Consider the following 12,143-nt stretch of genomic DNA (forward strand, 5'->3'; position numbering starts at 1 on the left):
GCCATTCGGTATTCTTCAGTTGAGAATTCTTTGTTTAGCTCTATACCCCATTTTTTAATAGGGTTATTTGATTTTCTGGAGTCCAGCTTCTTGAGTTATTTATATATATATATATATATTGGATATTAGTCCCCTATCTGATTTAGGATTGGTAAAGATCCTTTCCCAATCTGTATTAAGTCTATTTTTTAATGATTTATTCTGCTGATAGGATAAACAAAGATTTGCAAAAGAGAATTTTTCATTAGATAAAACTTTAAAAAAATGAAATACAATAGTTTGGGGTAGAAGTGTGTGGCTCAGCAGTGAAGTGTTTGCCTAACATGCACTGATTCAATCCCCAACAGCATAAAAAAATTAATGAATGAATGAATTAAATTAAAAGATAAGCTTGGACAATGATGAAGAGAGGTCTAGAGGACAAGAAAATATTAGATAATAGCTTAAAATTTCCTTCAGCTCATTCTCCCTAACACACACACACACACACACATGCGCACAGTGCAGTTAAACAGTTATTAATGTCAGACATTGTTCAAATGTAAGTGTGGCAATTGGTAGTTCATAGTCCTCAAAGGGCACTTGAGACTTCCGCCAGGAAGCTCCTGCTGCTTCCCCTAGGGCCTGAATCTGGTTCCCATATCACAACTGCCGTGCCTGTCACTCTAGCTCCAGGGGATATAGTGCCTCCTTTCTGGCCTTCTCAGACACTATCCACCCTGGTGTGGCATACACATACACATACACAGGCACACATACATACACATAAATAAAAACAAATCTTCAAAAAGTTACAAATAATCCCCAATGTAAGGCAAGTGCATAAACAATTTTAGCTAAACATAGCACCTGAAATGGAGAGTAACAAGTTTATTTGATTGCTCCCCAAGAAGGGCTCGCTGTGCCCTTTGCATCACAGAACCCAGGAAAATTCTAAAATTTGTCTGGCCTGATTCCTTCCTGCCTTCTTTCAGCTGCATGTGAGAACTCAGCATACATAGTTAAGTCGTGAGCTGGCTTACAGTCCTTGCAGGCAGTTCTTAGGACTGCTCCCCTTTCAGGCATTTTAGAAAAAGAAAAAAAAACAAAAAACAAAAAACAAAACCTTACCCTCCCATTGATACGCCTGCTGCCAGAAAAGGGGCCCCAGGGTACAGGCTGTGCACGTGGTGGATGACGGCCTCCAAGTCTTCAGTGTTCGCACAGCAGTAAGTCCGTGGTGTCTGGACAAGAAAGGCATTATTGTTAAAATATAAGTGAAATGATTTGTACAGAATAGAAAAGCTTAATTTTAAAAACAAGCAAAAAAATCACAAAAATACAAAAACCTTTATTTTTACATATTATAAAGAGTATGTTAATGTCTTCTAATACACACATCTGCCACTTAAAAACAGGAACCCTGTCCAACCAGTGGGTCAGGTTCCTTCCAGTCTGTGCTGGTCTACCTTGGTTTTGAACTAAGTGGACAGCCCCATGGCCCCCAGAGGAGGTACCACTTCCAGGTGCTCTAACACACCCAGGGTCCCAGGATCCCAGGATCCCAGGAGCTTGGTCACACCAGGATCTCAAGGCCTCAGTGTAAGCTTGACTGCCAAGGACGCTGACACACCAGAATCTCAGCATCACAGGATCCCAGAATCACAGGATCAGAAAGAAAGCTGGACTCTGAGGAGTTCTGACTCAACCGGGATTACGGAAAGGACAGGCTCCAATCAGATATATTGAGTGCAGGGAACACTTGAGATAATCAGGTGGTGGGAGGCAAGCATAAGAACAGAAGCAACAGAAACCAAGGTTACTTGGCATCATCAGAACCCAACTCTCCCAACATAGCAAGTCCTGGATACATCATCATACTAAAAAAGCAAGATATGGATCTAAAGTCACTACTCATGATGATGATGGAGGACTTTAAGAAGGATATAAATAACTCCCTTAAAGAAATACAAGAGAACAAAAAGCAGAAAGACAAAAGCCCCTTAAACAATTATAGGAAAACATATCCAAACAGGTGAAAGAATTGAACAAAACCATCCAGGATCTAAAAATGGAGGTAGAAACAATAAAGAAATCACAAAGGGAGACAACTCTGGAGATAGAAAACCTAGGAAAGAAGTCATGAGTCATAGATGCAAGCATCACCAACAGAATACAAGAGATAGAAGAGAGAATCTCAGGTGCAGAAGATACTGTAGAAAACATTGACACAACAATCAAAGAAAATGCAAAATGCAAAAAGATTCTAAACCAAAACATCAAGGAAATCCAGGACTCAATGAAAAAAAACAAACCTAAGGATAATAGGCATAGAAAAGAGTGAAGATTCCCAACTTAAAGGGCCAGTAAACATCTTCAACAAAATTATAGAAGAAAACTACCCTGACTTTAGGAAAAAGATGCCCATGAACATACAAGAAGCCTACAGAACTCCAAACAGACTGGACCAGAAAAGAAATTCCTCCCACCACATAATAATCAAAACACCAAATGCACAAGACAAAGAAATAATATTAAAAGCAATAAGAGATAAAGGTCAAGTAATGTGTAAAGGCAGACCTATCAGAATTACGCCTGACTTCTCCCCAGACACTATGAAAGCCAGAAGATCCTGGACAGATGATACACAGATGCTAAGAGAACACAAATGCCAGCCCAGGCTACTATACCCAGCAAAACTCTCAATTACCATAGATGGAGAAACCAAGGTGACAAAACCAAATTTACACAGTATCTTTACACAAATCCAGGTCTTCAAAAGATAATAAAGGGAAAATTGCAATACAAGGAGGGAAACTACGCCCTAGAAAAAGCAAGAAAGTAATCTTTCAACAAATCTAAAAGAAGATAGCCACATGAACAGAATTCCAACTCTAACAACAAAAATAACAGGAAGCAACAATGACTTTTCCTTAATATCACTTAATATCAATGGACTCAATTCCTCAATAAAAAGACATAGATTAACAGACTCATTACATAAACAGGACTCAACATTTTGCTGCATACAGGAAACCCACCTCAGGGACAAAGAAAGACACTACCTCAGGGTAAAAGGCTGGAAAACAATTTTCCAAGCAAATGGTCCCAAGAAATAAGCTGAAATATCCATTCTAATATCGAATAAAATCCACTTTCAACCTAAAGTTATCAAAAAAGATAAGGAGGGATACTTCATACTCATCAAAGGTAAAATTTACTAAGATGAATTCTCAATTCTGAACATCTATGATCCAAATGCAGGGGCATCCACATTCATTAAAAAACTATAGCAAAGTTCAAAGCACACATTGCACTGCACACAATAATAGTGGGAGACTTCAACAACCCACTCTCATCAGTGGACAGATCATGGAAACAGAAGCTGAACAGACACATATTGAAGCTAACAGAAGTTATGATAAAATGAATTTAACAGATATCTATAGAACATTTTATCCTAAAATATAAGACTATAATGTCTTCTCAGCACCTCATGGTAACTTCTCCAAAATTGACCACAAAACAGACCTCAACAGATAGAAGAAGACTGAAATAATACCATGCACCCTATCAGATCACCACAGACTAAGGCTGATCTTCAATAACAACATAAATAACAGGAAGCCCATATACATGTGGAAACCGAACAACACTTTACTTAATGATGACTTGGTCAAGGAAGAAATAAAGAAAGAAATAAAAAACTTTTTAGAATTTAATGGAAATGAAACCACAGCATACCTAAATTTATGGGACACAATGAGAGCAGTCCTAAGAGGAAAACTCATAGCTCTGAGTGCCTCCAAAAACAAACTGGAGAGAGCATACACTAGCAGCCTGACAGAATACCTGAAAGCTCTGGAACAAAAAACAAACAAAATCACCCAAGAGGAGTAGATCGCAGGAAATAATCAAACTCAGGGTTGAAATCAACCAAGTGGAAACAAAAAGAACTATTCAAAGAATCAACCAAACTAGGAGCTGGTTCTTTGAGAAAAAATCAACAAAATAGAGAAACCCTTAGCCAGATTAACTAGAGTGTACAAAGACAGTATCCTAACAAAATCAGAAGTGAAAAGAGAGACATAACAATAGAAACTGAGAAAATCCAAACAAATCATCAGATCCTACTACAAAAGCTGCTACTCAACAAAATTGGAAAACCTGGATGAAATGGACAACTTCCTAGACAGATACCAGGTACCAAAGTTAAATCAGGATCAGATTAATTATCTAAACAGTGCATATCCTCTAAAGAAATAGAAACTGTCATTAATATTCTCCCAACCAATAAAAGTCCAGGACCAGAAGGGGTTTAGTGCAGAGCTCTATCAAACTTTCAAAAAAGACCTAATACCAATAGTCTCCAAACTATTCCACAAAAAAGAAACAGAAGGTACTCTACCCAATTCGTTCTATGAAGCCACAATTGCTCTAATACCTAAACCAAACAAAGACCCAACAAAGAAAGAGAACTTCAGACCAATTTCCCTTATGAATATCAATGTAAAAATACTCAACAAAATTCTTGCCAACCAAATCCAAGAATATATCAAAATGATCATCTATCATGATCAAGTAGGCTTCATCCCAGAGATGCAGGGATGGTTCAATATATGGAAATCCATCAATGTAATCCACTATATAAACAAACTCAAGTAAAAACCCCATATGATCATCTCTTTAGATGCTGAGAAAGCATTTGACAAAATCCAACACACTTTCATGATAAAAGTCTTGGAAAGATCAGGAATTCAAGTCCCATACCTAAACATAGTAAAAGCAATATACAGCAAACCAGTAGCCAACATCAAACTGAATGGAGAGAAACTTGAAGCAATCCCACTAAAATCAGGGACTAGGCAAGGCTGCCCACTCTCTCCCTACCTATTCAATATAGTACTTGAGCAATTAGACAACAAAAGGAGATCAAAGGGATACAAATTGGAAAGGAAGAAGTCAAACTATCACTATTTGCAGATGATACGATAGGATACTAAAGTGACCCCAAAAATTCCATCAGAGAACACCTAAACCTGAGGAACAACTTCAGCAAAGTTGGTGGATATAAAATTAATTCAAACAAATCAATGGCCTCCAGGATAGCAAAAACTATTCTCAACAATAAAAGAAATTCTGGGGGAATCACCATCCCTGACCTCAAGCTATACAACAGAGCAACTGTGATAAAAACTGCATGATATTGGTACAGTGGCAGGCAGGTAGATCAATGGAATAGAATTGAAGATTTAGAAATGAATCCACACACCTATGGTCACTTCATCATTGACAAGGGAGCTTGTGGAAAAAAGACAGCATTTTCAACAAATGGTGCTGACTCAACTGGCAGTTAGCATGTAGAAGGCAAATTGATACATTCTTATCTCCTTGTACAAAGCTAAAGTCCAAGTGGATCAAGGACCTCCACATAAAACAAGATACACCGAAACTTATAGAAGAGAAAGTGGGGAAGAGCCTTGAACATATGGGCACAGGGGAAAATTTCCTGAATAGAACACCAATGGCTTATGATGTAAGATCAAGAATTGACAAATGGGACCTCATAAAATTGCAAAGCTTCTTTAAGACAAAGGATACTGTCAATAAGACAAAAAGGCCACCAATCGATTTGGAAAAGATCTTCACCAATCCTATATCCGATAGAGGGCTAATATCCAATATATACAAAGAACTCAAGAAGTTAGACTCCAGAGGAACAAATAACCCTATTAAAAAATGGGGTACATAGCTAAACAAAGAATTCTCAACTGATGAATACTGAATGGCTGAGAAGCACCTAAAAAAAAAAAAAAAAGTTCAACATCCTTAGTCATCAGGGAAATGCAAATCAAAACAACCCTGAGATTCCACCTCACACCAGTCAGAATGGCTAAGATCAACAACTCAGGTGACATCAGATGCTGGAGAGGATGTGGAGAAAGAGGAACACTCTTCCATTGCTGGTGGGATTGCAAGCTGGTATAACAATTCTCTCAAAATAATAATCAAATACTAAATGCACTAAACAAAAAAGAATATTAAAAGGAGTAAGGGATAAAGGTCAAGTAACGTATAAAGGCAGACCTATCAGAATTACACCAGACTTCTCAACAGAGATTATGAAAGCTAGACGATCCTGGGCAGATCTCATACAGACTCTAAGAGAACACAAATGCCAGCCTAGGCTACTATACCCAGCAAAACTCTCAATTATCATAGATGGAGAAACTAAGATATTCCATGACAAAACCAAATTTACACAATATCTCTCCACAAATCCAGTCTTACAAAGGATAATAGATGGTAAACTCCAACACAAGAAGGGAAACCACACCATAGAAAAAGCAAGAAAGTAATCTTATTTCAACAAACCAAAAAGAAGATAGCTATACAAACATAAAAATAACAGGAAGCAACAATAACTATTCCTTAATATCTTTTAAACATCAATGGACTCAGTTCCCTAATAAAACGACATAGACTAACAGACTGGATATGTAAACAGGACCCAGCATTTTGCTGCATACAGGAAACACGCCTCAGTGACAAAGACAGACACACTTCCTCAGAGTAAAAAGCTGGAAAACAATTTTCCAAGCAAATGGTTCCAACAAGCAAGCTGAAGTAGCTATTCTAATATTGAACAAAATTGACTTTCAACCAAAAGTTATCAAAAAAGATAAGGAAGGGCACTTCATCTTCATCAAAGGAAAAATCTAAAACAACCCTGAGATTCCACCTCACACCAGTCAGAATGGCTAATATCAAAAACTCAGTGACAACACATGTTGGTGAGGATGTGGAGAAAAATGAACACTCCTCCACTGCTGGTGGGATTGCAAGCTGGTACAACAACTCTGGAAATCAGTCTGACAGTTCCTCAGAAAACTGGACATAGTATTACCTGAGGACCCAGCTATACCACTTCTGGGCATATACCTAGATGATGCTCCAACATATAATAAGGACACATCCTCCACTATGTTCATAGCAGACATATTTATAATAGCCAGAAGCTGGAAAGAACCCAGATGTCCCTCAACAGAGAAATGGATACAAAAGTTGTGGTACATTTACACAATGGAGTAATACTGAGCTATTAAAAACAATGAATTCATGAAATTCTTAGGCAAATGGATAGAACTAGAAAATATCATCCTGAGTGAGGTAACCCAGTCATAAAAGAACACACATGGTATGTACTCACTGATAAGTAGATATTAGGCAAAGAACATGGAATACCCATGATACAACTCATGTACCACATGAAGCTCAAGAGGAAGGAAGACCAACGAGTGGATGCTTCAGTCTTACTTAGAAGGGCAACAATATAATCAAGGGAAATAGAGAATGGGAGGAACTTGGGAGGAATAGAGGAGGGGGAGCAGAAAAAGAGGGGCAGATCAGGTATGGAAGGCGATGGAGAAGATCTATAGTGGGTCAGGAAAAATTTTTAATGTTTAATAAACAAAATAATTTTATTGGATATTTTATTTACATTTCAAATGTTATCCCCTTTCCTGGTTTCTCCTCTGAAAACACCCTATCCTCTTCCCCCTCTCCCCTCCCAATGCTCACCAACCCAACCACTCCTGCTTCCTGGCCCTGGCATTTCCCTATACTGGGGCATAGAACCTTCACAGGACCAAGGGCCTCTTCTCCCATTGATGACTGACTAGGCTATCCTCTGCTACACATGCAGGTAGAGTCATGAATCCCGCCATGTATTTTCTTTGGTTGGTGGTTTAGTCCCAGGGAGCTCTGGAGGTACTGGTTAGTTCATACTGTTGTTTCTCCTATGGGGTGGGTCAGAAAATTGAACAGAGGTGTGTAGCAATAGGGGCTAGGGAACTGAGGGTAGCAACCAGAAAGTCCCAGATGCCAAGAAAGCAAGAGCCCTATAGGACCCAACAGGGATGACATTAGCTGAAATATCCCACAAAGGGGAGGGAGAACCTGTTGAGACCATAGAGACCATATCAGAGGTTAGGCATGCCTGCCTTGCCCCCCACCCCCTCCCTGCTTTGAGGGATAGGGACATCCACCTATCTCCAAAATCTTTTTTGTTTTTTGCTTTTTGTTTTTCAAGACAGGGTTTCTCTGTATAGCCCTGGCTGTCCTGGAACTCACTTTGTAGACCAGGCTGGCCTGGAACTCAGAAATCCACCTGCCTCTGCCTCCCAAGTGCTGGGATTAAAGGCATGCACCACCACGCCTGGCCTATCTCCGAAATCTTAACCCAGAATTGCTCTTGACTAAAGGAAATACAGGTAGAATGAGTAGAACTGAGTCTGAAGGAAAGGCCATCCAGAGACTACCCCACCTGGGGATCCCTCCCACATGCAGACACCAAACCCAGACACTATTGTTGATGCCATGAAGTGCTTGCTGATAGGAGTCTGATATAGCTGTCTCCTGAGAGGCTCTGCCAGATCCTGACCAATACAGATGCACATGTTCATAGCCAACCATCGGACTGAGCACAGGGACTTCAATGGAGGAGTTAGGGGAAGGACTGAAGGAGATGAAGGGGCTTTATCTGGCATTGATGGGAGGGGAGGTCCTTGGTCCTGTGAAGGCTTGATGCCACAGTGTAGAAGAATGCTAGGGTGGTGAGTTGGGAGTGGGACTTACTAAACTTCTAATCCTTACTCAGGACACCTAAACTTTAACTTTGTTTGGAACTTAGAATATTTAATTTTGCACACCTTACTGGAGGTCCAGTGATGTACTGGCTGGTTTTGTGTGTCAACTTGACACAGGCTGGAGTTATCACAGAGAAAGGAGCTTCAGTTGGGGAAGTGCCTCTGTGAGATCCAACTGTAAGGCATTTTCTCAATTAGTGATCAAGGGGGAAAGGCCCCTTGTGGGTCATACCATCTCTGGACTGGTAGTCTTGGGTTATATAAGAAAGCAAGCTGAGCAAGCCAGTAAGTAACATCCCTCCATGGCCTCTACATCAGCTCCTGCCTCCTGACCTGCTTGAGTTCTAGTCCTGACTTCTTTGGTGATGAACAGCAATGTGGAAGTGTAAGCTGAATAAAACCTTTCCTCCCCAACTTTCTTCTTGGTCATGATGTTTTGTCCAGGAATAGAAATCCTGACTAAGACAAGTGATCTATATGCAATTATTTAATAATTCTATTTAAAGCAATTCTGGAATTCTTATGTGGATCTGCCCACCACAAGGCAGGACTTTTATAATGGGACTAATTGTGTTCTTCAATCCATCTCTATAGTATGACTTGCTTTTAAAATCATAGCCCTTCTCTGTCCCCTTCTTACTGAACTGTTCATATTGTTCTTAAGAAAACTGATCTTAGTGCTGGACTATGAATTCGTCATGTAAGGAATTCAAAAAGAAAAAACATGTCCCATGAATAAAATTGGCATTTCAACATACAGTTGTTTTTCTTGCCACCAATAGATGTATAAAATGACCAAATGTCAAAGTTTACCTGAGAGTATATAACTTAAAAAAAAAACTAGCCATGAAATTCAGAGCCCCAAGAAATAACCCCATCAGCTTGAAGGCCAGTGTGACCAGTGTGCCTTCATCAGGTTCAAGGCCAGTGTGACCAGTGTGCCTTCCATTCATGAGTCAAGATGGGAACAGTCCATGCTTCTATAGCTGTACATACAAGGCTCCTATAGCTGTACATACAAGGCTCCTATAGCTGTACATACAAGGCACACCAGTTACTGCTCATGCTTCAAAGCAGCTCAGCCAGCCAGATCTTTTCAGTGCAGATTAAGAGGCTCCTGTTCTTCCATGGCTGGGTTTAGACTGCATGAGTGCAGAACATGTGACAATCAGTGAAGAATCTAAAAATAAGTAAATAAAAGATCACAGACACCAAAGGATCTGGGTCTCTGCCATGGGGGTTAGGTGGAGTTCAAGGGTCCCAGAGGATGCAAAGGCATATAGCCAGGGCCAAGGACTTCTGAGGACAGAAGCAGAGTGAGGGCTGAAGTGGGAGGAGACGGCAGGGACAGGAATGGAAGGCCATCTGGCTGCTGCTGTGCCCAAGTCTGTGATTCCTTAGCTGAGAGATGCACCTAAGCATCTTTGCAGGCTCGGCAGCCAATGTTGATCATTTAGCAAGCAGGAGCTATGCTATTATTATTTCTAAGATCCCCTTAATCATTTAAGTATTTCTTTCTCTTTCTGTTTGAGGAAGAAAGGGGTTATTTCAGCTTATATTTCCAGATTACAGCCTCACTGAGGGAAACCAGGGCAGAAATTCACACAAGAACTGAAGCAAAACCCATGGAAGGGCTCAAGTTCAGCTATCTTTCTTAGAGTTCAGGCTTAATTGCCAGCCAGTAACAGACTCTCTTAAAAAAATCAATGAGCCAGCCTGGTGAGTTCCAGGACAGCCAGGGCTATACAGAGAAACCCTGTCTTGAAAAACAACAACAACCAAACAAGCAAACACAATCAATGAAATGATTCTCCTAGATCAGGTCGTGTCCAGCCATCATCAGGGAGGCTTCCTCTGCAGCACACAAGTGGGTGCAGGGACCCACAGCCAGACATTACATGGAAAAAGAATCTAAAGTGGAGGTCTCCACTGGTTCCCTCCCCTCAGAGATCACAGAACCCTGAAGAAGATGGTGGGAGGAACTGTAGGAGGCAGAGGGGATAGGGGTACCAGAAGAACATGTCCCACCTAGCAAGGCTCACCTAAGCATGGGCTCAGAGAGAGAGAGAGAGAGAGAGAGAGAGAGAGAGAGAGAGAGAGAGAGAGAGAGAGAGAGAGAGAGAGAGAGAGAGAGAGAGAGAGAGAGAGAGAGAGAGAAAGAAAGAAATGGCAAGCATGGGGTCAGCATGGGTCTGAGTATATAATATGGCTGTTAGCTTGGTGCTTCTGTGGGACTCCTAAGAACAAGAGTGGGTATCTCTGGCTCTTTTGCCTGCTCTTGGAACTCTTCCTCTGATGGTGTCTGCCTTGGCTAGTCTCCATGTGAGGGCTTTCCCCTTGTCTGCGGTATCTTGTTTTGTTCTATTTGGCTGTCTGGCTGTCATATTTTTAGAGACCTGCTGTTTTCTGAATAGAAAACAGGGTAGTAGACAGGTGGGGTAGGGGTAGGTCTGAGGGAAGGGGAGGTAGGGATGTAGAAGAAATGGTGGGAGGGAGGCTATGGTTGGGATGTATGGGATGAGAGAAGAACCTACTTTCAGTAAAAAATAAAAAAATAAAAAATAAAAAGAAATCAAGAAAATGCTCCCACAGACTTGCCTTCAGGGCAACTTGATGAGGCATCTGGACTGAGCAGAATGGTGTGAGCCAGGAAGTGCCTGAAGGAACACATCTGATAATTCACCCAGGACTGGCTACACCGGCCTCTGTGCAGCTTCTCTTCTCCCTTGGGCCATAAAGATGTCCCAAATCCTTTCTAGAAAACTTCTTTTAGCTCTTGATTTTTTTTTTTAATTAAAAAATATGTTGGGGAATTAAACATTGTGTCAAAGGGTTTTTTGTTTCGTTGTTTGTTTGTTGAAAATGTTTATATCTGCTTACCAATAAATAGTCTGATTTCTGTCTCAAAAAACCAAAAACAAAAACCAAAAACAAAAAACCTCAGAACCTGGTTCATAGGGAAAAAAAGAAAAAAGAAAACAGCGTTTGTGGATACCTTGAACTCTTAGATCCCTATCTCTAAAATCCTATCTGCAAAGGCAGAGGAAAACGTCTTCTTTACTCCAAAGACTCCCAGCTGCCCCCCAGGAATGTCTGAGGAGGTTCCAGCAGCTGGGGCCAGGTTTGTCTGATTCCTACAGTGAGCAGTCTCAGCAGGGTGGTTGCAGGGTCTCGTTTCCACAGACAATGTTCTTTGGCTTTCCCTCATCCTTGCAAGACTACTAAGAGAGGAAGGCAATATTGTGAAAACTTCTACCTCCTGAACTCTGCACGGGCCACAGCACTTCCTGTGCCTTCTCACTGTATCTCTGACCTCTACCAGCAAAGCCTTTACTTCTGCACTTTGCCCTCTCCTATGAAATCTGCTTACTCTAAACCCCACTTCACAGTTGCCAATCCTCTGGGCTAATTTCAGTTGGAGACAGTTCTTGCCTGATAGATCTTTGCTGACTCATTCTTTGCTCTCTCTCTCTCTCTCTCTCTCTCTCTCTCTCTCTCTCTCTCTCTCTCTCTCTC

At 40.8% G+C, this 12,143-nt stretch overlaps 1 protein-coding gene across 1 annotated transcript in view; it reads right to left on the reverse strand.

Moving 5' to 3' along the window:
- The window catches only part of Abhd3 (abhydrolase domain containing 3), a 63,974-nt gene that overhangs the window by 14,680 nt on the left and 37,151 nt on the right, over positions 1-12,143 (reverse strand). The window contains exon 5 of the mRNA XM_021150624.2: positions 1,111-1,223. Coding sequence (XP_021006283.1) covers positions 1,111-1,223 — 113 coding nt within the window. The remainder of the gene's footprint in view (positions 1-1,110; positions 1,224-12,143) is intronic.

Source organism: Mus caroli, chromosome 18 (genome assembly GCF_900094665.2).
Source record: "Mus caroli chromosome 18, CAROLI_EIJ_v1.1, whole genome shotgun sequence".
NCBI lineage: Eukaryota > Metazoa > Chordata > Mammalia > Rodentia > Muridae > Mus > Mus caroli.